Genomic DNA, 23,134 nt, shown 5'->3' on the forward strand with positions numbered 1-23,134 from the left:
ATGCACATTTTGCATACTCCGTATGGAATCGGGTAATGATATGCGTGCTTGGAGAGCTTGTTAAGCTTGTTAAGCTTGTTAAGCTTGATCTGGATCAACGTGACCCTTGAGGGGATTTATTGGCCAATCAACTAGAGATCTCCGTTCTTCAGATTAGGGTGAACATATGTTGTAAGTGTTTACCAGAGTAGCAGGTCTAAGAAGGAGATGGATATCCATGAATATGGAGTCCATTAACAATAATAGTATCTTTTTATTTATGCTATTCTATAGATACTTCTCTCTCTATCAAAGTTACCCTCATGGATTCTTTAAAATATATAGACATCTAATTATATATATAGTGGTAAGGTGAAGTTCATGTATATAACACCCGTACATGTAGATATTATAGAACATTTGAAGGATTGGGACTGCACTCTTTATATATATATAATGCCATTACGGCATGTATGTAGCTCTAATTAATTGCATTGGATCTTCCTATATGATATTTCCCAGAGTTGTTTAATATAAAAATAGTTGGACTTTTCACTCCGTCCATACATAGACTAATCCCTCTAAGATTATGTAAATTACATATATCTACCTAGGTAGGTACATAGGTATATACGACTATTCATATTATAATATACTATTCCAATAAACCTATAAACCTATAAACCTACAAACCTATAACAAAGTCAAGTACTCCTACTTAAGTACTCCGTAGACACTATGTAACCATGGGCCCACACGGCTATCATCGGGCGGGGCGCAAAAGTCGAAATCTTCCTTCTTCACTTCAACATACGTTGTACTTTCTGTACATTCGTACATCCTCTCTCTCACATCATGGCTTCTACCACTACCCCCGGCATCCCGCCGGTCACTTTGGACACAATCACCCAGCAGATCGGCAACACACCCCTTGTGCGACTGAACCATCTGCCCCGCACCTTGGGAATCGATGCTACCGTCTACGCCAAGTTGGAGTACTTCAATGCCGGTGGCAGTGTCAAGGATCGCATTGCCCTGCGCATGATTGAAGAGGCTGAGCGATCTGGCCGCATCAAGCCTGGTGATACTCTCATTGAGCCTACCAGTGGCAACACGTAGGTGCTTTTTCTCTGTTTTTTTTTCTCTGCCGCTTCAGGCGGTCATAGACACCGAAGCTAATTGAGATTCATCAGTGGCATCGGTCTGGCACTGGTTGGTGCCGTCAAGGGTATGTTTCTATTTGTCTAGGCTCTACTTGTCCGATCCGCCCTAATTTTATCTATTCTTCTCAATCCAGGCTACAAGACCATTATCACTCTCCCAGAGAAGATGTCCGCCGAGAAGGTCTCCGTCCTACGTGCCTTGAATGCGACTATCATCCGAACACCCAACGAAGCCGCCTTTGACTCGCCCGAATCGCATATCGGCGTTGCCAGACGTCTCGAGAAGGAATTGCCCAACGCCCACATCTTGGACCAGTACGAAAACCCGAACAACCCCTTGGCACACGAGCTTGGCACTGCCGAGGAGATCTGGACCCAGACCAATGGCAAGATCAGTGCTATTGTCGCTGGAGCTGGAACCGGTGGCACGATCACCGGTCTTGCCCGTGGCCTGCGGAAGCACAACCCCGATATCAACGTGATCGCCGCGGATCCCTTCGGTTCTATTCTCGCTTTGCCTCCCTCCCTCAACGAAGCTCGTGCCAATGAGCCTTACAAGGTCGAGGGTATTGGATATGACTTCGTCCCCGAGGTTTTGGACCAAGGTGCCGTGAGCCAATGGATCAAGACGGGAGATAGGGAGTCTTTCAAGTACTCCCGGCGTTTGATTGCCGAGGAGGGTCTGCTGGTCGGCGGTAGCAGTGGCAGTGCCATTGCGGCTCTGGTCAAGGCTAACGAGGCCAAAAAGTTCTCCAAGGACGATGTCGTCGTTGTGATTCTTCCCGACAGCATCAGAAGTTACCTCTCCAAGGTGGGATCAAAATATTCCTTCTATTGATTTTGCATTCAAGCTAACCGGATTCAAGTTCGCCGATGACGACTGGCTCGCAGCCAACGATCTCCTCCCGTCGCTCCCCGACGCTGCATCCACAGCTCAAATACAGGAGCCCGAGTCTGACTCCCTGGCCAATGCCAAGGTCAGCGCCTTGCGGTTGAAGCCCATCACCACCGTGACAGCCAATTCCCCTTGCGAGACTGCCATCGAGGTCATGCGCGACCGCGGCTTTGATCAACTCCCCGTCCTTGCCCCTTCTGGACGCAAGCTCGTCGGTCTCGTGACGCTGGGCAACATTCTCAGCCGACTGACGCACGGCCGGGCCTCGGGCCAGAGCCCCGTCTCCGATGTCATGTTTGACTTCTCAAAGATCTCCGAGGTGGTCACCGACCCCCGTGATCTCTCTAAGGGCATTGACTCCCTCAAGCCTCGGATCCGGAGTCGCGGCTTTATCGAGATCACCATGGATACCCCTCTCAGTGTCCTGAACCGCTTCTTCGAGTGGAACAGCGCTGCGGTCGTGACCGAGAAGGACGCAAGCGGTGCGATGAAGCCATTGGCTATCGCTACCAAGGTTGACCTGCTCACTTGGATGCTGCACCAGTCCAAGGCGAACAAGGCCTAAAATGTTTTTTGTTTCTTTCCTGAAATGCATTCGCATGAGACATTGTTGGGTAAGGGTTCAACATTCCTGAACATCGATATTTTGGGATAGGCGTTTCTCTTGCGTTGGCATGAGGGCTCCCCGATGGGATTCAACACATTGTGGGATTGAAATACCTAGATCGTGCAGCGCAAAGGCTGGCGTTGAATGTGATAAATACTTAATGCACACCATAGAGAATATATACATGGTTCTTTTTCCAAGCATATTCGGTTTAGGTGGCGATGTCGTTGATTCAGATCAGATACCTATAGGGATCTTCTCGACTTTGCCCACTCCAAATCCCCAAATGACAATCTTTACATATCCAACTTCTCCCTGGGGAAAAGTACCACCGTTAAAGGGACGGGTGGCTGTAGTGACAGTGAGTTATCATTAGATTCAACTAATTCTGGAGCCCAGGGTGGGCAAGCAGGCATTGGCAAAGATAAGTAGAGGCCCTGGTCTCAAGACAATTGAATATTATACCTTATTATACCTCGCCACGCTGTGTGCGCCCAGCACAATATCTGGAAATGATCGCTTTCATGCCGTTAGGTTCCTACCTAGGTAATCACAATGCCGACCATACTGGACTGGATCGATATCCAAGCTATAGACCTCGGGAGACACTAGGGTTGGGTTGGCAATATCAATAGAAAAGTAGAACACCACGTAGCCTCTCAGAGACCTCGATGCACTTTTTTGGGGCATAACATATACAAGCAAACCATGATAGGGCCACCTATTTACTATTACGGACCATCAAGACAAGAGAGCAAAAAGGTCGTATCGCTCACAAGCACATACCAACCCACTCCTCCCAGCGGCGCACTCCAGATCCGAACTCTTCCTGCAAGTCACCCTTGACAGCACCACCAACCACATCAACCTTGACACCAACCTCGTGCTCCAGAAGCTTGAAACTGAAAGCCTCCTGTTCATCATTACCTAAGATCTCCTCTTCGTCTTCCAACTCGGTATCCGCACTTGCATCCAGAAGACCCTTGGTCTTCGACTTGCGGATGCGATCAATCTCCGCTTCCAGCTTTTCTTTCACCGCACCGGGCGGCAATGCAGTGAATAGATCCTGCTTGTTCGCAGCGACTAAGACAGGGACTTCAGTGGTCCGCTTGCTCGATGACCCGTTCTTTGCGCGCTTCTGGAGAAAGAGAAGAACGTCATGCAGATAGGTTGCTGTGTCGCGGAGCGTCGCTTCGTCAACTAGAGCAGCTGTATCGACCATGAATACCACGCCGCGTAGCCTTGTCTTGATGTCCTTTGACTGGGACATGGTCTGGAGCTCGGAGATCCCCTGCGACGCGCGGAGCTTGCCATGGCCAGGGGTATCCCTTATGCGGTACTTGATTGGATTCCGGATGGCCTCCTTCAAAGAGGGATCGTTCACGGATCGGTAGCGGTTAGATCCGGTAGGGACAGTAGGTGGTAAGGTCACGGTTACTAGGGTGGATTGTTGAGAGGTGTGGGTGCTGTGCGACTTGTTCGACGCGAGTGAGGACTTGGCCTCGAGCTATAGATTGGTTAGCAAGGGCTCGACCACATTCAGGTCATGGAACCTACCAAGGTTGTAAAAGCAGTTTTGCCAGCTCCACTGGGGCCTAGGAGGAGGAAGTTACTCGAGGGCGGAGACGCTACAGTCTGGAAGAATAAGATGTGTAGTGCGATCGGGACACCAAAGGTGAAGAGAATGGCAATAGCAATAGCAACGAGATTGCCATCGAACAGCAGTGTGGCAATGCCAGTCACTGAGTTCCAGTTTGCTTGAGACGACATGGTTGTAAGTTGTCAAAAGTTGTGGGCTGACCTTGGGGACACTTTGACAGCCTTGATAGCACGGACCACCCTTATCTTAGTGCACATCACACGTTCTCGTTTCTATAAAGGGCTAAAGGGCTCAAGGGCTTTGGAATGATGCACATACCAGGTCCAGATATGAAAGGGATGATTTCCCTCAATCTCTTGACTGGGAGACCATTCTCCATTCTCTCAAATCTTGTGTTTCTCAATCACAGCCATGAGAGTCCAATTGCTTCAGGTCGCCCTGCTATTTACGGCCGTCTATGGTCAGATCAGTTCTCAGATCACTACATATGACCTGAGTTTCGATGGTGCAGCTCCCGTGAGCCTGCTTTGGGGCTTAGAGGCTGAGCCGACTTCAACTTATAATTTTTATCTCTGTGCCGGTGACGAGACGACAGGTTCATATGTATGTTTCTCTCATTGCTAAGATGGAAAAAAGACATAGAGCTAACCACATATCCCCGAGGTCAGGACACTCTATCTCAAGTCATCAGCAATGGTGCTTATGCCCCTGGTGACATGGTGTCATTTCGAGTTGACCAGAATGTCGGCGGAAATGAACCCAATGCATAGTAAGGCCATTCCCCCCTAGCATCAGTGGCTTCATCAATTCGCTTTGTGACTGACCAATGTCCCCTTCAATTAGCTTCCTCAAGATAGTGTTATCAGGCCCTCATGATTACTGGTCCGGATTCACTTCCCATTTCACTTTGACCAACATGAAAGGTACCTTCTCGACCAAAGTAACGAATGCGATCAAAACAATGCAGCCGATTCCCGCAGTGGCTATTCCCTGGCCTACGGTCCAAGACGATGACCACCTCATTGAGGAAGATCTCATTTCAACTTTCAACATTTCAAGCCTCACCAAGAGTTCCTCAACCGAAACGGCCTTGCAGTTCCCAACCCCAACCGTCAAAGGCGAAGCCGAGCACAATGAGCTACGCAAACGACAGGCGGCTGCTGTCGGCGGCGTTGGAGTTGGAGCTGTTGCTGGGGTTGACCAGCATACTGTCCCGTACGGCGAGCAGACTGGCCCGATCAAATATGCCCCAACGCCCAAGAGAGCTGGGACTACTGTCGCAACCAGATCGGCCACTCCTCAATATCCGCCTTTCCCGTTCTCCATTGCGACTAGCTACCTAGGTCCGCCAACCGTCCAGTACACGGATACAGCGTTTGCGACGTGGACGGCAAACACCATCGAGAACACGGTGAGTTTGATTCCTTGAATGGTTGTCGGTTGGGGTTGAAAGCTAATCCTTTTGTTTTTGTTTAGGCCGCGCCCGCTCCTGCGCCCACATTAGACAAGAGAATGCAGAGGTGGTTAGAGCGTTGGAATGATTGATAGGCTTTCGAGCATCTTGCCATATTTATTTTCTCGGATACCTTTACATGGTGCTTGGATTGGCGTGGAAACACCCAATCTCCAAGTGGTTTCATTCACGCCTTGGGGGGGTTTCTGAATTATCCAGGCGTAAACGTTTCTTTTTCCGCTTTTGAATTGCTAGCCTATATATCGATGGCAAATTTTATATTGAAATGATCAAGCTTTGACTGGGAATATCGACCATCTAATGCAGTTGAATGCAGATCTTTCGCTTCTGTTCGTAATATGCGTATACCAGATGACACCAATATTATGTCTCAAGGGGACCTCCATTCCTCCAAGGCCGGTGTTAACGACGGTGTCACCGGATGCTTGCGGTGTTCTGGATGGAACGAGATGTTCTCTCGCATCGCCACATAGTCGCTATCGGCATAGCCAAGTAGCGTCTCAATCTGTGTGCTGCGATGGCCCTTGATGTGGGTGATTTCAATGCTTCCGTAGTTCACCAAAGCCCGACCGACTTCCTTGGGTTCCTCACTGTGGTGGATAAAATCGCCATTCAAGGCATCTGGAGATGGCCGATCAACAACTACTAGCCGCACGGATTCCTGCTGTCCAAAATGGCCTTCAACTCCGACCACTCCAACCGGGAGAAGATTGGCATTATTCAAGAGTGCGTGGTAAGCTCCGCGGTCGATGTATAATGTACCATGTGGGTACAGTCCATGAAGTAGCCAGAATGTCCGTGACTGAATCGGGGTATTTGAACGGATGAATCGGGTATGAAGGGGGGCAGTGGGTGTCTCATGTTGATCGTCAGCTGCTACGTCATTGGACCGAGCCTCGAGGTATTGTAGGTATTTCACAATGTCGTGAACGTTGCCCGGTTTTGAGCTCTTGGTGATAACCGTAGTGACGCCAGCACTGGTTCCAAGCTTAGCAGCCACAATCTTCGTGCTCATACCCCCAGTCCCAAGAGAGGAGCCTGCTGATGAGACATCAGCCTCGAGAGAGGAGATATCGGTCACTACCTCAATGGGTTTTGCGTCTGGGTTGGTTCGAGGGTTCGCCGAATAGAGACAGTCGACATCGGTCATCAAAAACAGATAGTCGGCCTTGATCATTGCCGCGGTAATTGCAGAAAGGGTATCGTTGTCGCCAAATTTAATTTCCTAGGAATCATTGGATCAGATGCTTGGCCATGCCTGAAAGGGGAATTTCCTTACAGAAACAGCCAGGGTATCATTCTCGTTGACAATAGGGATCACTCCCATATCAAACAACTGTCCAAATGTATTTTGCGCATTGACATATTGGGTTCTCTGTATTGAGTGTCAGTGGAGGAACAGGCCTGGACAGATATAAGAGTATATACATCAGCAATATCATTCCTCGTCAAAAGAATCTGGGCGACAGGGACACGAAGATGCGAGAATAGATTATCCCAAAGACTCATCAGTCGACATTGGCCAACTGCAGCGAGAGCCTATAGATTTTATTTAGCAAATTTCCCATTGAGAATATCATATGGGCTTCTTGTGCTGTAGGACCAAAGACATACCTGTATGCGTGGCAGATATGTTGGTCTTTCGTCCACATTCATCCTTCGTAGTCCAACGCCCACGGCGCCAGATGATACAAGGACGACCCGGTGACCATCTCTGTGTAGCTTGGCCACCGTTTCCACAATCAATGTCAAGATCGAAAGAATTGGCTCGTGGGTTTTCTCGTCGACAATCGAACTCGTTCCTGGTACATTGAGTCAGTACTCGAGTCATCAACAGATATAGATCCCCGCACCTAATTTGATCACAATTGTGAGACCCGATGAGGTCGCCATGGCGCAAATTCTACTTCAAATAAACCTTCCAGCAACAAATAAATAAGAAAACAAACAAAAAGAATACAGAAAGGCCTGTTCTGCTCACTGCCCGCGACAAATCGCGGAAGAGCACTTTTTGCCCGATTACGGCGCCGATTCTGCCATCCACTACCGCCATTTGCGGAGGATCTCGCTTTATCGCGCGCAGTGATGAGTGTGTCCTCGACAAGTCCATCGAACATGACAGACACCCAGTCGCCAGGTGCGGCTGCGCCTTCAAATGGAAAGCCTGATACTACAGGATTCATCCCCGGTGATGACACCTGGACCCAATTTCGCAATATCTATTCCATCCTCACGGGCAAGATGTCCAGCGAAGGAATCGAGCAGTTCCGTATTGCGCGAGACACTCGCAATGAAGAAGCAGACTGCAAGCGCTGTGAGGACCAGCGGGATTACCTTCTTCAATATAGTGAGTGACTCGTCTAGGAGTTATCTGAGCCGGATACTGACCAGGTCAATTACAATTTGTTAAGGTCCTACCATTCGATTCCTCAGCGAAAGCATTGAACAACTAGGAGGCGATCTTCACAGTCATAATATCTACTGTCGTCGATGCCCTGATCGGAAGGGTGGTGGCTTTGATCCGGAGTATGGGATCCTGATCTGCGCGAATGAGATGAAGGACCAGGGACACCTCGAAGATACCATGGCCCATGAGATGGTTCATGCATTTGACCACCTCAGGTTCAAGGTGAATTGGTCTGATAATCTGCGGCATGCAGCATGTACCGAGGTATGTATTATTCTTGTCTTAAAATGTCAATGTTTGCTAAATCCGTTTAGATTCGAGCTAGTTCGCTCAGCGGCGAGTGCAGATGGGCCCGCGAGTTCTTCCGGAGAGGGCAGTGGAAGCTTACACAGCAGCACCAAGAGTGCGTCCGACGAAGAGCCATCCTGTCTGTGCGAGCACGCCCAACTTGTAAAGACGAAGCCCATGCCACAAGGGTCGTCAATGAGGTCTGGGATAGCTGTTTCAGAGACACACGCCCATTTGATGAGATCTACCGATGATACCACAACTCATGCACCTTTGTACTATTCTCCACCCTTTTGTATGATAGATATTGTTTGGATGTACTATATTTCATTGGTTTCACTAGCGACACGAACCTTCCCTATCTTCTGGTGTTTCTTTCGAGATTTTCTGCGCATAAAAATAGGCAAGACTACATGTGTACTCCGTATGTATCATCTAATTGAGGGTACTAGAGGTGAGGTGAGATCAAAGTATTGTCACTATGGTTGCTGTCACAACCTAGATCTAGTCCTATACTATTCTGTACCCTACGTTCCGGTTATAAATGAAAGATATATCAGAGACCACAAGTAGCCGTCTCTTCTTATGTTGAATGCATAATGCTGTATTGAACAGGTCGGAGGCGAAATAAAATTAAGATCAAAATATCGCCAAATCGCGAGTACCTCCCCTCCAAGAAAAACATAAGACGCCTTGAAAATGCTTGCAGGCTCAGAACACCAAAACTCCACATGAGGAAATGGCAAAAAGAAAAGATAACCATGACCCCCAGAAACTCTGTAATGCAAGGGGAAGTGATGGTTCATGCTTTGCCCTCTTTGGAAGAACCCGAACTGCGCTTCACAGTGCGATCGTCTTTCTCACAGTGTTTGATAATCCAAGGATGACGCTGGATCTCCTCTAGGGGGATTCTCTTAGCAGGATCAAGAACAAGAAGCTAGATATTATATGAGCAACCGGGCTTTGTATATTGGGTAGAAATATTGCCTCACCTTTTTGATAAGGTCCTTCGCCTCTGGGCTCACGAAGGAGGGGACCGACATATCTGCCCTGGTAATCCGCCGTTGGGTCATGGCAGGGGTATCCTCGAACGGAGCCTCGCCAACCAGAAACTCATACATCAAGACACCTAAACTCCACAAGTCCACCTTCTCGCTGTAGTAGTTGTCCTTGGAACCCTGACCGAGCATCTCTGGGGGCAAGTAGTCGAGAGTTCCACACATGGTTTGGCGTCGGTTGTTGGGGGCATGGACACTCCAGCCAAAATCACTGATTTTGATCTCTCCATGAATGCCAACAAGGATATTCTCAGGTTTGATATCACGGTGCATGACGTGCTTTTTGTGCAGATATTTCAATGCTGCAGCCATCTGTGCAATATATTGTGCGGCTTTCCATTCCGGGAACCGATGCTCCTTGCGAAGGTGCTTGTACAGCTCACCACGGCCAGCAAACTCGAGGATCAAGAAGATTCGTTTGCTGTCATGGAAGTGACCATAGAGCCTCAAGACATTAGGGTGACGCAGGTTACTCTGGATCTCGATTTCACGCCTGACTTGCTTCTGGACACCACCCTGCTGCAACTCAGACTTGTGTAGCACCTTCAGTGCACAGACGAAGCCAGAGGAACGTTCTTTGGCAAGATAAACTCGCCCAAACTTGCCCTTTCCCAGTGGTTTACCAATTTCAAACATTCCCAAGTGCAGCTCCTTCGGGACGGCTGGCTGCTCGTAGAGGGAAGAAGATGTGCGTTGATCGCCGTTTTCATCGGTGCTCCGGGTCACCAGTGCGCCGTGGGATCCCCGGCCAGGCGAGGCTGGAACGTTCATGGCATTTGCCTTGTTCTCATTATTATTTTGAAGAGCCAATTTTAATAGTTGAGCTCGATTAGAATTGCTGTTTGACTGAGCTGAAGAGACCGGGGCCTTGGTAAATCAGGTCAGCGAGGTGGATCTCCAAACAGATTGCATTGAGCCAAATACCTTTTGCTTGCCATAGACTCGATCAATGTTTCCATTTTCCTTCTCATCTTTCATGGACAAATGCTCAAAGCGAGCTTCGAGCGTCTTGGTTGTCGCCATAGTGGGAGGCTGTATGGGATAACGGTAGGCGAAAACAAGGTGTGGGAAGAAGAGAACTGTATAAAAAGTAGCCAAATCTGCATCTAATTTTAGTCCAGTGCAATCATGATCACTTTTGCACCGGGTTAGTCGTTGGTCGATGGGGGATAATCGCAAAGATGGGGAGAGAAATAGAAGCTCGGGTGTTTGGGCGATCCCAAAAGCGTCACCCCAGCAACGCCCGGCTGATGTAATATATGTACCCTATCACACCGCCGTTCTCCCCGCTCTCGGCGTCTATGTCTATCTCCGCTACGATTAATGCTTGTAGAGTATGTTGCATTTGCAGCTTGAGGTGATGACAACGTTGTCAGAATTGTGACTAGGTAAAATGTTTTGAATCCAGTGGGATACTACATATAAAAAAGTTGAAAAGGGTCAATATAAAATCAAAGCCTCCGAAGCCTGCAAATATTCTGCCGAACAAATATTTCAGGGTCGGACCGCCTTTTCTCCGTCCGCGGGGTTATCGCTATCAGCTCTCAATCGCAAACATTTATACATCGCCCTGGAGATCCCCAGTTTGATCTCTCCCTGCTTCTTGTCAAGCTCTAACCATGGCAACAACATGTGCCACGGTCTCCCCGGAGGCAAAGAAACCCAACTCGATCACCATCAACGGGTTTCGAATTTCAACACAGAAGCTACCCATTCTCAAAGCCGACCCGATCGAGGAAATGACCAGGAAGCTCGGCATTGCACCCCCAGAAATGATATTCGGTGATAATTATGTTGCAATAGAGCACGAGAAGGGCAATTGGGGCATCAATTTCAATGCGTTTGATGCCTTGGACTTGGTGGACAAGACTGGTCAATCCATGCTCCAGGTCGCGTACTCGGGAGAATGGCAAAAGAGCAGGTAATTTTGTGGCCTCTCACTTGCGCTTATTCGATCGTTGCCGCTAATGGCTTGATACTCAGAGAGAAAACCCATGAAGGAATTAAAGAAGTCGTGAAGCCGTTCGACTGGTCATATAGTACCGACTACAGGGGCACCCTCCATCCTAATGCGCGGCCATTCGAGCCAACGACGAAGCCCATTCCAATTGAATTATTGAAGCGCCCAGACCCCATCCTTTTCTTTGACGAGGTTATTCTTTATGAAGACGAGCTGGCGGACAATGGGATCACCATGCTGTCTTGCAAGATCAGAGTCATGCCAGGAAGACTCCTCTTATTGACAAGGTTCTTCATGCGACTTGACCATGTTTTGGTCCGACTCCGAGATACTCGAATCTATGTGGAATTTGCGACAGGGGAGGTTATTCGGGAATATGTCTCAAAGGAGTGTGAATATGAGAAAGTTCGACAGGTATGTGCTGTCATGGGATAACGTTGATGTGTAATCTGACGAATCATCCATCCAAAGATGTTAGCAGCAACCAGGGATGATATTCCGGCTTTCTTGAGAGATCCCAACCGACTCTCGGAGATTCTCCCTGTGGTAGAAAAGCGCTCCGAGCGATTGGTGCTAGGCGATTGAGAGATCTACGCTCCATATTCTGGTTATCCACGGGGCATCGCCAACCATTGCCCGAATACAGATTCTCATGTTATTGGGCTGTTCGTCATTTAGAAACTGATCGTCCCCACAAACGAAATACAGCACTCGATCTTGACGACCATACGCCTGAAAGTTGAGAATGAAATGCCCCGGATTCGCCCACATGAATCTTTTGCTAGGCCTGGTTAGTTGGGTTGCAGACCTAATGCCACATTTTAATGATCAAATTTATGAGACATATTCAAACGATGCAAATGAACATGAATGGGATAGAGCTTGAGTTAGATAGCACTTAAACCATCGATGGAATAAATAGCAGGAGCTTCACGTGGAACATTAAGTGCGAAAATGCAATCTAATTCAGTAGTAGCTTGCAAGGATATGAATATATGCAGGTCTGAGGCTTAGGTTGTTCAATTCGCTCCAAAATATCTATTCGATTGGGCTTTGTATCTCATCATCTCCAGGGCTCCATCGAAATCGGAACAAACATTGCAAACACATTTTTAGCAGGAAAAGATCCAGATCACCAATCACGAGAGACCAATTCACGAATTCCACATCCTCAGCAATGTCAACTAGGAGATTATCAACACTATGGGCGCGCGAGATTCGCGGGTCCCAGAACCTCTGCCTTTCCAGATCTGCTAGTCGCAGCCCGATAGCATTGGTGTCCGCTTCCTGCGCGTCTACGGAGCAGCCATTGAAATCGGTCACCACTCGATCATATTCGCAAAGCAAGGTCTCCGACTTGGCCAAGAACTTCTCCCGGAGACCCGGAAATGCCGCCGAGACTTATGTCGCGTATGGCATGACACAGAAGCTATTTGAGGCCTGTTCCAGCCAAGCGGATTACAAGATCCCCCAAGCGTCGCAAAAGGGAGCAGAGGTCCCGAAAACAGAAGCTGGTGAGGATCTTGGTGTTGGGGAGGGTTGGTGGTATAAAGGTAAGAGAAGCCTAGCGGTCTCTGGCTTGGGCTATGATCTGGTTTGAAGATAACAAGCTAATTTCGGGGGTTGCTGAAGAGCTCGGCCTCTTGCCAACTTTTTCTACATGGTCCCAGGTGACTTTCCTCCACATGTACCTCTTGACGGTTCGCCTTCGTGCCCTGCCCCATCGCGATAGCGTCACTACCTATTCACGCCACTTGATCGATCACTTTTCGCATGAAGCAGAACACCGCATGGACGCGTATCATGATTTGGGTAGTCGCACTATTCGCAACAAATACCTGAAGGATCTGTTCATTCAGTGGCGTGGAATCATTGCTGCATATGATGAAGGGTTGGCCAAAGGCGATGCGGTGCTGGGCGCCGCTGTCTGGAGAAACCTCTGGAAGGGAAGTCAGACCGGACCGGATGGGAAGGAAGAAATTGACTGGGCTAAGGTTGCTCAGGTGGTGGCCTACATGCGCCGAGTCTTGTCGGAGCTATCAAAGAAGGATGAAGTGGACCTCGTTTTCGCTCTTGGGCGTGGCGACCAAAAGACCGCTGGTATCTTTGGGTACTCGGAGACGGACAAGAAACTTGTTCAAGCGAACAAATGAGGGGATATCCTTGCATAAGTGAGTGGTTTGCATTTGATTATAAAAACATGTACAATATTTAATTGCTCTACTCTTTTTACTCTTTTTCCATATGAACTTTTATTGTTGAAGATAACGACACGGAAAACAAATCGGTGAGCATTGACTGTCTACCTACTTGAACAAAATATGACAAGGAGGTAAAGGTCTAGTTATCTTTCTTGCCAAACAGGTCTTTCTCCACCATGCCTCGGCAGATAGGATGATAAAAGTCCTTATATTTCTCGAAAGTTGCGAGGGCGACAGGGCGATTGATCTTCTGGAGATTGCGGAACCTAAAAGAAAAGGGTCAGTGTCAAGATGTCAAGAACAGAGTCTGCGATCAGGACGGGGGCATCTTACAAAGGTCGGACAAACTTCATCCGTCCAATGCGGCCCAGCAAGTCGGTGGTTGGCTCAATGACGCTGTCATCTCCTGCTTTCATGCCCACCTGGCAGTAGAGGTTGGAAACCTCGATATTCTCGCTCTTCGTGAAACCGTAGACATCACCCATCAACTTTGAGATTTCGGGGCTGAGAGGTTTCTCTAGCAAGAGCATCTGTTCCAGGAAGACGACCAATTGGTTTGCGGTCAAGCCCTGGATGTCGCTGATCTGAGGCTTGAATGAGGAGTCGGGAAGCGACTGCCATTTCTTGGAAAGTTCATAGACAACATCCACCATCGATGTGTCAAATCTTGGCTTAGGTGGTAGACCTGGCGCATAGAACCACTTGTCCCAGTCCAGTTCATCCAGGAGCTTAGAAGCCTCGGCGTCCGACTTGAAGAAGTCCAGAATCAGTGCTTTGAACTCATAGGAGTCGAGTGATTTGCACTTGAAGGTTGTGAAATACTACAAAGAAGTCAATAGAAGAAACCGATCGAGAGAAGAGAGATTGCGTACGTGAGGGATGAACTTGTCAAACTTTGACTTGCCGACAAGATTCTCAAGGTAGAACAAGAAGTTGAAACCCTTTTCATAAGGAACACTTGAGAATGCGTCGTCGGGATCCTTGCCCTTCAGATCAACGATAAGTTTAGTGAACTCATGATCGTCACCAAAATGCTCGACAGCGTCAGTCAGAGACTTCCACCCAATGATGGCCGAGAAGTGGCGATAGGCTTCGCCGTGAATGGCAGCCAAAATCCTTCTTTCAAGGTAGACGGTCCAGCCTTCATTCAACCAGAAATGCTCCCATGAGGCATTGGTAACCAGGTTACCACTCCAGCTGTGAGCCAATTCGTGTGCAATGACATCGATGTTCTCACGGTCCTAGGCCTATTAGTTATGGTCCATCTAACCATTGTACAGAGTATACTACGTACCTTCGAGATGATACTCGGGGTTGCAAAAGTGAAAATCGGGTTCTCCATGCCGCCATACGGGAAACTGGGGGGGTAGGATCAAAACGTTGTACTCGCCCCAGGCATAAGCGTAAACGATTTTCTGTGTGAAGTCAGAATTGGCCATTGATAGTTAATATGAATAGAGCATAGACTGTGTACCTCGATTGTCGTGATGAAGTTCTCGGTATCAGCCTCGAGCTCCCATTTGCACTCTTCCAGCTTATCAGGGCTGGTCGCAACGACACTCCGGGGTCCGATTGGAGCCTCGGCGACATCACTGTAGAGTTCTGCGTTAATGAACAGTACCTTTCCGAGAATGGAGGAGTTCTTACCCGCTAGCAATAGCAAAGAGATAGCTGGGGATTGGCACCGACTGGTGGAATCGATACAACTGGTGATCCGCCTTTGACTCCATGGACGACTTGCGAATCGGCAGACCGCTGGTCATGACAGGGAGCGGAGAGGTGATGTTGAAGTCAAAGGTAGCTTTAACATCCGGAGTGTCCTGACAAGGGAAGATAGACCGCGCGTGAATTGCCTGGCATTGAGAGACTAGGCAATCTTTGTCAGCTACTGGGGCTCCAAAGAAGAAGCTCAAGATAATGACATACACATGTATGGATGTTTCTTGTTTGAGGTTTGCGCAGGCGTCAGCCACTGCAACGCGGTGCACTTGTCGGTGGTTTCCACCTCGATCTAAGATGTTTGAGTGAGATAGAGGCTCCATGGAGGAGAATTGCAAAAACATACATCAACCTCAACGGTACCATTCAACTTGATGGGCTTATCAAGGATGATTTTCAATGGCACACCATAGGGCTCCAGCGGGGGAGAAACTTCCATTTGGAAGGCTGGCCATCCACCTTCACGGTGCCAATGTCGAGATGGCTGGTATCCAGGATAATCTCCTGGGACTCACCATCGGTGATTGACTTGAATTGATGGACGACATTTCCCACTAGCTTCTTCTGGTCGAACAGAATATCGAAATTGGCCGTGATATGGGTGGAACGCCAATTGTTGTAGTTACTCACGGTGTTCGGATCTCGCGGAGGGTTGATAGTCGCCATAGTTCGAATTGAGGTGAATTGCAGCTTGATAGAAGCCCGTACTAAATTGAAGTTCAAGTTCCGAGTCAAGGAACGACCTAAGGTGGGATTCATGGAGGAGGGAAATTTCTCCCCCCATCAGCCCATCTGGCCATTTCCCATTTCCCCCATTTCCCCGTCTCTAAGCGTCAACTTCATAAAGTGCTGATATTGATGCTTATATTTATATATTTGTATATTTATAGACATTTTATATAAAGTATTGACTTTGAATTTTCTAATATAAACATCTCTTTAATTCTACTGCAATCACCTACCTAGGTAGCTTATTATATCCCTGTATAGAGGCCTGCGCTAGGGAGAACTCCCCTTTTTTTCCTCTTTCTCCCTTGAGAATCCAAATTCCAGAATCCAAAATTAAGAATCCTCTTTATTTCCTTCGAATCTTTACTCTCATCGCTATATCCTTCCGAGGTCTCCGTTTCTTTTTTTCCCCGTCCACCGCCCGGCACGGGAACCCCCTGAAGGAGTTCCAAAGCCCCTGACGAACTTGAACTCGACCTTCAAAAGTGACGCCCTTCTGCAGATTCAACAGGTTCTTGTGCTTTTCACGCACATTTTGCGTGGCTGACGGGGGAAAAAAATCCTATTTGTGAGTTCGGTCCTTGATCTTCAATGCGCATGATTCCTGATCATTCTAGGTCAATTGAAAATAATGTCTCTTAGCCTACTGTTTTGAAACCCTCGAGCTCTCCCAATTACGAAGCTATGTATTGAGACGGATAGGGGGTTTTCAAAAACCAAGGATATTCTACGAGACATATGACCACATCAACTCTCCGAACTTGCGAAGAATGAGCGAAGACATACAGGACCTGGTTGCAGATACCCATTTCTCTCTCCTATTGTGCTTGTCTGGTGGCGCGTAGTTCCTGGGAGGTACACAGACACAGACACACTCGATATATTGCATTTCCGACATCTAATCGACCGCTATTCCGCCGTTTTGCAAAATGATTCACCACACAGCAATCGATGATGACCCCAATTCCTCCTACCTCAGACGTCCTTCGGGTCCCTTTGCATCGGAACCGCCATCTGGACCGCCCCATAACCGACCTTCCTCTCGTTCGTCCCGGCCTAGTTCTCGGACTCGAATGATAAAGCCGCCAGGTGCGGTCACACCCACTGGCCTCGGTGTGCTTACGGAGAATGTGGCAAACTTGTCCCCGGAGGGTCTTGGAGCGACCAGTCCTATCAAAGAAGGGCTAGGCAGTTTAAATCGCTGGTCCCAGTCAACGGCATCTAGCAAAAGTCCCTCGGAGTACATCGGTCACCATCGTCGAGGGAGCTCGAAAATGTCCATGTCAGGTTACAACCGTGGACGGGGGAGTCACAGCCCCCAACGTGCGCAAGGGCTGAATGGGTCTCCGATGCTCGATCTGCCGGAGCTGGAGAAGTCTGCCATATACGACCATGAGTCAACATCACAACAACTCGATCTCTCATTTGCGGCCTCGAGCCATCTTTTTCAGCCCTCAACACATAGCATCAAAACAGATGTACCAGTTGCTCGGTCCAGTGGAGGGTCCATCTCCTTAAATGACGGGGAAGGAGACCCGGCGGCCATACAACATGGACAGACCCAAAAGGTCATGCTGTCAAAGGCACTTCAGAAAGCAAATACGGCAGTTCTTCTTGACAACGCTGCCAATTTTGAGGGTGCCATGGAAGCTTATACCGATGCTTGCAACTTGCTGCAGCTTGTCATGGTCCGTAGCAATGGAGGAGACGAAGAGAAACTCAAGCTTCAAGAAATTCGCGACACATATATGCTCCGGGTCACGGAGCTTCATCGTATGGACTTTCCTCTCCCGGAGAGCGACGACAAAGCTCTTCCAGATCGGCCCCTCAGCCAAGAGTCATATGGAGAATTGCTTCGCTCGACAAATGACGGATCCCATATTGAGAGCCACCAGAACTCGCCTAATTCCAGCTTTGGGTTCCACCAGATCCCACTGGAAGAGGCAAAGGGATTTTCTCTAGAAGCGGTTCCCCTCGACGACAATCCTTGAAACCGTCTGCCTTGGAAGATCAACCCCGACATATAACATTGCCGGCGGGCAACCAGGAGGGTACTAATGAATCCACTTCATGGTTAGACACGATTGATGAATCGGGTGCTTCATCACCCTCCTCGGCAAACTCTAAGGCGTCATCGGTGTACCTGCGTCGCCGGACAAGCCGTCGCCTCAGTAATGACACAGAGGCTGAGTTTGATGCGGCCCTCGATGCGGCCGTAGAAGCTGCATATGATGAAAGCCTGGAGCCTGTGCCGGAGCACAAAGAGGAAAGCGATGATGTGGTGTCAAATGCTCGCAGGAACATCCAATTAGCGAAGCAAAGAGTACGCGAGGCAGAACAGGAAGCAGAGGCAATGAATCGTGATCGTGAAATGCGCCGGATCCAGGAACAGGCAGCTTTGGGGCACGACTCCATTGCCCGTACTTCGGCATATCTGGACGACGAAGCAGAGGAAGAGGAGCGCTTGCTAGAAGAGATGACCAAGGGCTACGTGATGGACGACTTTGAGTTCGGTATTCAGTCCAAGTCGGCACTCCCTCGAGAATCGGATTCTAGCAACATGTCTGGGCGGACTTGGGAAAGCTCCGCAACGTCCAATGCCGCAAGCATTGGCGGCGCACTGTCTACGCTTGAAGAGGATGATGTCTTGCCACTAGACGCCCTAAGGCCTGAGCCATATACCATGCCCTCTTCTCCTCCATCTTCAGCTTTGCCACCCCTGCCAGCGTCATCCGACTTTCCGGCTCCTTCAAAGCGAGCCTCGATATCAAACCGTGCTGGTTCTATCGGCTCACTCGCCTCTTCTACAGGTCCAGGAGTGCGGGCCCGGAGACTATCCAGTCAGACTCGCGAGCTTAAAATCGAGACCAATACCCGTTCCTCTCGCGCTAATTCCAATGCGTCATCGGCCTTGGAAAATGTTGCAACCCCACTGGCAAACCGCCCGCCACCGTTGCCGAAAGATGAACCTTCAGTTCCTGGGGCCCGTTCCACTTTACACCCAACACAACGCAACCCGTCGGTGGGCTCTGTTACTGACCACGTCAATCTTTCCAAAGCTCGTACTCATGAAGATGATGAAAACGAACTACCACCCCTGCCGCTGTCGGCGCGGCCCATGGGCAAAGTACCCTCGGCTCCAGATGGATTGAACAAACTCCACTCAAATACAAAGCCTTTCCGAGCTCGCAATGCCTCCGTTCCGATTCAGATCCCTGATATGTGCCCAGAATCCCCAAGCTCCCCGTGGAGCGGTGCGTTCCCTGACACTCAAAGGGGCGCCACTAGCGGCGTCCCTGTTTTACCCACACCGACCCTAGCGAACTTTAACTTCAATCAAAATGGACTGCCAAGCGGCGGATTAAACCTGTTTGGTAGCAACATTCACTCGCCCACAGCTCTTGGCCGTCCAAATTCGTTGGTGGCCAATGCCCCGCTTCCTCTAGAGCCATGTCCGGAGTGTTTCCTTCTCCGCCCATTTTGGCTAATGAGATGTCTCTACCAGACACTTGCACATCCTCACGGTGGCTATCTGTCAGAGAAGCTCTTTATTCCTCGAGATGTCTGGCGCGTGAAAAATGTCAAACTAAAGGCCCTCGAAGAAAAAGTGTCCAACTGCGATCTTCTGACTGCTGCCCTCCTCAAATTGGCGCAGGTCGATACATATGATGCGGATGCGGTTCTAGAGGAGATGCAGTCGTTTGATACTATACTCGACCAAGTTCAGGTTACATTGACTAAGAAATTGGGCAGTGATGTCGGTGTCCAGACATCAATGCCATTGTTTAAGCCTGCTTCCACGCCGGATGAACCCGTTCAACCGGACGTTGCGCCAAACAAGTCATACTTGACATGGAAAAGATTACGCGCAAAAACTTCCGGGCTTGGGACAACCACTCCGGTCCCAAGTGCTCGAGAAAGTAACAAGGACAATTTACTCCTCAATTCTGTCCCGATGACATCTGTACATGGAACACCTGCGAAGCGCAATGTTAGCCAGCTTGAATTCTCTGGGCCCAACGCGAACTATATGGGGGCGTTGGCGCGGCTTTTCGATGCCGCGCAAGTGCTAGGTAAGACTTTTCTCGTCTGTATGCTTTGACACCGTTCTAATCCATTACCAGAACAAATTGCTCAGCAGGTTGAAGACCCTGGACTCAAACATTCGTCTAAAACCCATGTTGGTCTGGAGCTCAGCACACGACATGCTGCTGAATTCTTTGGCTTTTACATTTGTCGGTTCGCATTGGCCGATGTGGGCTTGATGCTCGACAAGTTCATCAAGCGAGGTAGCGAGTGGGTGTTGGTTTAGGAAGTATATGAAGCCATACGATAATTATCCCCCCCCCCCCGAGCCAAAGAAGGTCGGGGGTTTCCTGCATCTCTTTTGATATTTCTGATGTCCATATTTGATCTCCCCACGTCCTTTGAGATACCATGATTTTAACCCGTGAGATATTTGATGATTTAAGAACATAATTGTCATGAGAAGGGAATGTATTTAACGCTGTTTGTTTCTTGCTCATATAAACTGTTTATTTGGTGATCTTGTCTCAGCGCGAGCTCTAACGACACACTCTAATGCATATTACACACACCTTCAATCCAATTCTTTTAGTACTTACAATCATACTGTGTTCGTGTTCCTATATACAAGGATCTTTATCACCCTTCAGCGGTAAATCATCCAGCCATTCAACGATGAGCTGAGATCTAACACAAGTCCTCTCAGAAGTGTGCAGTTCAAAGGCACATATTGGCCGATCGAAGACAAATCTGCCGTCGTGTCTCTGCGTCTCGGATAATCTCGGCTGACAGTTTCAGGCTAGGTGCTAGGTGTGCATACCTCTGTACCTCGTTTACCACTCCCGCAATGATTGCATCTATCTGTGCAACGGGAGGGAGCAGGATAGAGAGGGTAGGGGACATTGTGGCGCCCATTATCAGCAACGTCTGTGATACCATTGACAGGGCACCCTGCCACAGATACGGAAGGTGGCCTTCTCGGTGGCTGGTTATATGCTCTAGCTGACGGAGTGTAGCATCCAGACATCGCCGGCAACACTCTTTCACCCCCGGGTCCGCTCCAGCCTGTTCATTCTCAAAAACAGCCAAGATATATGGACGATATATAATGGTACGGCATGCATTGTAACGAAGCCTCAGCACCGTTTGAACCGGATTGGAAAGAGGCTTTGGGGTCAAAGGGAATTGCACGGGCGGGGGAGGCTCTCGTACCACTGAGATAGCTGAAAGTCGAGCTCTGAGACAATCGGACCCAATGAGGCGAGAGTGTGAGTGCTGTCTTTCTGATAAATGATGTGGCTGACGCGGTTGAGAAGTCTTCGTAGCGCAATCTCTGCCAGGAAGTACCACAGTTCGTCACGCCGAACAACCAGCTGAGAGTCCACCGGGCGTGATGAACCCTGATATTTCCTGGCTATTCGGCGTTCTTCGCCCTCATTATGATCCCTTTCTTCCTCGTCTCCATCGTCCTCATCTTCTTCCTCAAAGCCACCTGGCAGATCCACGAGTTCTTCAAAGTTGACAATGCCAGAATGCGGGAGGTCTAATTCTGCGAGAAGGTCGCTTTCAAACAACAAGGCGTTCCAGTATACCCGCACACTCAGCTCTCTCCACTGGCTCGGAATTCGATTTGGACTGCCAAACAACAACTGCAATTTCATGCTCACGCTGGACAGCAAGGTCCAGGCTTCCAGGGGCCGCACTAGATAGAACAGGTAGGCAGAGGCCATGACCATGCACTGCGCCGCAATCACAGTATTTCGCATCATAACTGACGGTAAGAAGCTCCATGCAGCGGCAAAATAAGGAAGTCCCGGCGGTTCTCGATCTGGCGACACAAACGAGATACTGCCACTATGGCTGGCGCTTCCTAGGGCCAAGACCAGAAGAACAAGACAACTCATAGGTCCTTCCTGGAATCCTTGCGCGAGGGCTGATTGATAATATCGATTCCACGTGTAAGGGTTCACGCAGGCGTACCAAACGTTCCCATAGTTGAAAAAAGCTTGGGCATAAGTGGATGCATTTGTCAAATCAAAGCCTGAATTTGGAGTCAGCTGCAATGGTTCGCGGGCCATCTCCAATTGAAGAAGATGCTGTGGGTCACAGGCCCCAGAGACCAAGTCCCGAATTAGGGGCCACTGGAGGAGATGAAGAGCGGGAGTGGTATGCATCTTGGGCATAGTAGAGATGCTTAGACTGGCGGGGAGGTTGACCCAGGAACCGAGTCCAACAGCAGACAATTTCCCATGTACAGGCAAGCCGCTGGATGATGTTTTCGATGGCGGATCGTCGCTACCGAGGGTTGTATCGTTGCTGGTGGCCGGGGAAGTAGCGGACAAGGCTAACTGTGGCCCTTGGTTTGGTAAATTCGAATGCAACAAACTCTCAATTCTGGCCAAATGATCTAGGATGAGCTTGTCGCCCGCGTCGAGTTTGATACCGGGTTCTCGATAGACACATTCCGCATTCAAATCGGCGCAGAGTTGACACTTGGGACGAGCCCCATTGCATCGGGTCTTGCGTAGCCGGCATATCTGACACTGAATCAAAGTCAAAGCTGCCTTGATCAAATGTGCCAGAGACTCTTACAGCTATTGTTGCCCGTCTTCTGGGATATTCAGCGGCTTCTGTATTCGAGCGCTTTTTCTTGCCGATAGATGTGTCGCTAACTGCATAGTCCCCTATGGGGTCTACCGTCTCGTTTTCTGGGGGCAGAGTCATTGTTCCAGACTGAGATTGATTGCAGTTGTATTTAATGTTGCATTCCACTCCAAACCGAGGGGTTGGTCGGCATGACGGGCATCAGACCATACTTGAAGATGAGTAGAGACAAAAAAGAGGGATATCCAAGAAGTAATCCGGAGAATTTGTGGGCACAGGCATTAATGTATAATGTAAGGCTGGCCTCTAATAGAGCTCCGTTCCAGTCTTTCATGTGTTCGTTGTATGATAATTGGCCTAACTTGATACGGGGTTGATTCCGTGGCAGGTTGAGCATACAACCCCTGCAACTGTGACATTGGAG

At 49.0% G+C, this 23,134-nt stretch overlaps 11 protein-coding genes across 11 annotated transcripts; 6 read left to right on the forward strand and 5 right to left on the reverse strand.

Moving 5' to 3' along the window:
• Positions 1-834: 834 nt before the first annotated feature.
• N7519_010747 (cystathionine beta-synthase CYS4) lies at positions 835-2,602 on the forward strand (the record flags this gene model as incomplete). The annotated part of the gene is made up of 4 exons (XM_057297520.1): positions 835-1,094; positions 1,173-1,207; positions 1,277-1,953; positions 2,009-2,602. 4 exons carry the CDS (start codon positions 835-837, stop codon positions 2,600-2,602), a joined length of 1,566 nt encoding a protein of 521 aa, XP_057145402.1.
• An 814-nt stretch (positions 2,603-3,416) lies between these two features.
• N7519_010748 (signal recognition particle receptor subunit beta) lies at positions 3,417-4,414 on the reverse strand (the record flags this gene model as incomplete). The annotated part of the gene is made up of 2 exons (XM_057297521.1): positions 3,417-4,151; positions 4,202-4,414. The coding sequence occupies 2 exons, from the start codon at positions 4,412-4,414 to the stop codon at positions 3,417-3,419; spliced, it is 948 nt and encodes a 315-aa protein (XP_057145403.1).
• A 241-nt stretch (positions 4,415-4,655) lies between these two features.
• N7519_010749 (putative beta-1,6-glucan biosynthesis protein (Knh1)) lies at positions 4,656-5,789 on the forward strand (the record flags this gene model as incomplete). Its single annotated transcript, XM_057297522.1, has 4 exons — positions 4,656-4,847; positions 4,913-5,013; positions 5,088-5,655; positions 5,721-5,789. 4 exons carry the CDS (start codon positions 4,656-4,658, stop codon positions 5,787-5,789), a joined length of 930 nt encoding a protein of 309 aa, XP_057145404.1.
• A 299-nt stretch (positions 5,790-6,088) lies between these two features.
• On the reverse strand, positions 6,089-7,611 carry N7519_010750 (glutamate 5-kinase; the record flags this gene model as incomplete). Its single annotated transcript, XM_057297523.1, has 5 exons — positions 6,089-6,943; positions 6,998-7,093; positions 7,147-7,257; positions 7,333-7,520; positions 7,572-7,611. The coding sequence occupies 5 exons, from the start codon at positions 7,609-7,611 to the stop codon at positions 6,089-6,091; spliced, it is 1,290 nt and encodes a 429-aa protein (XP_057145405.1).
• Positions 7,612-7,803: 192 nt separating this feature from the next.
• On the forward strand, positions 7,804-8,667 carry N7519_010751 (mitochondrial inner membrane protease ATP23; the record flags this gene model as incomplete). The annotated part of the gene is made up of 3 exons (XM_057297524.1): positions 7,804-8,065; positions 8,130-8,389; positions 8,440-8,667. 3 exons carry the CDS (start codon positions 7,804-7,806, stop codon positions 8,665-8,667), a joined length of 750 nt encoding a protein of 249 aa, XP_057145406.1.
• A 548-nt stretch (positions 8,668-9,215) lies between these two features.
• On the reverse strand, positions 9,216-10,494 carry N7519_010752 (aurora family serine/threonine-protein kinase; the record flags this gene model as incomplete). The annotated part of the gene is made up of 3 exons (XM_057297525.1): positions 9,216-9,350; positions 9,406-10,338; positions 10,396-10,494. 3 exons carry the CDS (start codon positions 10,492-10,494, stop codon positions 9,216-9,218), a joined length of 1,167 nt encoding a protein of 388 aa, XP_057145407.1.
• Positions 10,495-11,090: 596 nt separating this feature from the next.
• N7519_010753 (TIP41 family protein) lies at positions 11,091-12,016 on the forward strand (the record flags this gene model as incomplete). The annotated part of the gene is made up of 3 exons (XM_057297526.1): positions 11,091-11,392; positions 11,455-11,845; positions 11,903-12,016. The coding sequence occupies 3 exons, from the start codon at positions 11,091-11,093 to the stop codon at positions 12,014-12,016; spliced, it is 807 nt and encodes a 268-aa protein (XP_057145408.1).
• A 592-nt stretch (positions 12,017-12,608) lies between these two features.
• Positions 12,609-13,584, forward strand: N7519_010754 (uncharacterized protein; the record flags this gene model as incomplete). Its single annotated transcript, XM_057297527.1, has 2 exons — positions 12,609-12,984; positions 13,064-13,584. The coding sequence occupies 2 exons, from the start codon at positions 12,609-12,611 to the stop codon at positions 13,582-13,584; spliced, it is 897 nt and encodes a 298-aa protein (XP_057145409.1).
• Positions 13,585-13,771: 187 nt separating this feature from the next.
• N7519_010755 (bifunctional aminopeptidase/epoxide hydrolase) lies at positions 13,772-16,110 on the reverse strand (the record flags this gene model as incomplete). Its single annotated transcript, XM_057297528.1, is given in 10 exon segments — positions 13,772-13,898; positions 13,966-14,453; positions 14,505-14,873; positions 14,927-14,990; positions 15,019-15,047; positions 15,107-15,224; positions 15,280-15,499; positions 15,559-15,643; positions 15,698-15,855; positions 15,867-16,110. 10 exon segments carry the CDS (start codon positions 16,108-16,110, stop codon positions 13,772-13,774), a joined length of 1,902 nt encoding a protein of 633 aa, XP_057145410.1.
• An 899-nt stretch (positions 16,111-17,009) lies between these two features.
• N7519_010756 (uncharacterized protein) lies at positions 17,010-20,392 on the forward strand (the record flags this gene model as incomplete). The annotated part of the gene is made up of 3 exons (XM_057297529.1): positions 17,010-18,047; positions 18,128-20,153; positions 20,205-20,392. 3 exons carry the CDS (start codon positions 17,010-17,012, stop codon positions 20,390-20,392), a joined length of 3,252 nt encoding a protein of 1,083 aa, XP_057145411.1.
• Positions 20,393-21,281: 889 nt separating this feature from the next.
• N7519_010757 (Zn(II)2Cys6 transcription factor) lies at positions 21,282-22,830 on the reverse strand (the record flags this gene model as incomplete). The annotated part of the gene is made up of 2 exons (XM_057297530.1): positions 21,282-22,649; positions 22,699-22,830. 2 exons carry the CDS (start codon positions 22,828-22,830, stop codon positions 21,282-21,284), a joined length of 1,500 nt encoding a protein of 499 aa, XP_057145412.1.
• Positions 22,831-23,134: the final 304 nt, after the last annotated feature.

Source organism: Penicillium mononematosum, assembly GCF_028829835.1.
Source record: "Penicillium mononematosum strain IBT 11891 chromosome Unknown utg000005l:1.0-9366267.0:1.0-9372171.0, whole genome shotgun sequence".
Lineage (NCBI taxonomy): Eukaryota > Fungi > Ascomycota > Eurotiomycetes > Eurotiales > Aspergillaceae > Penicillium > Penicillium mononematosum.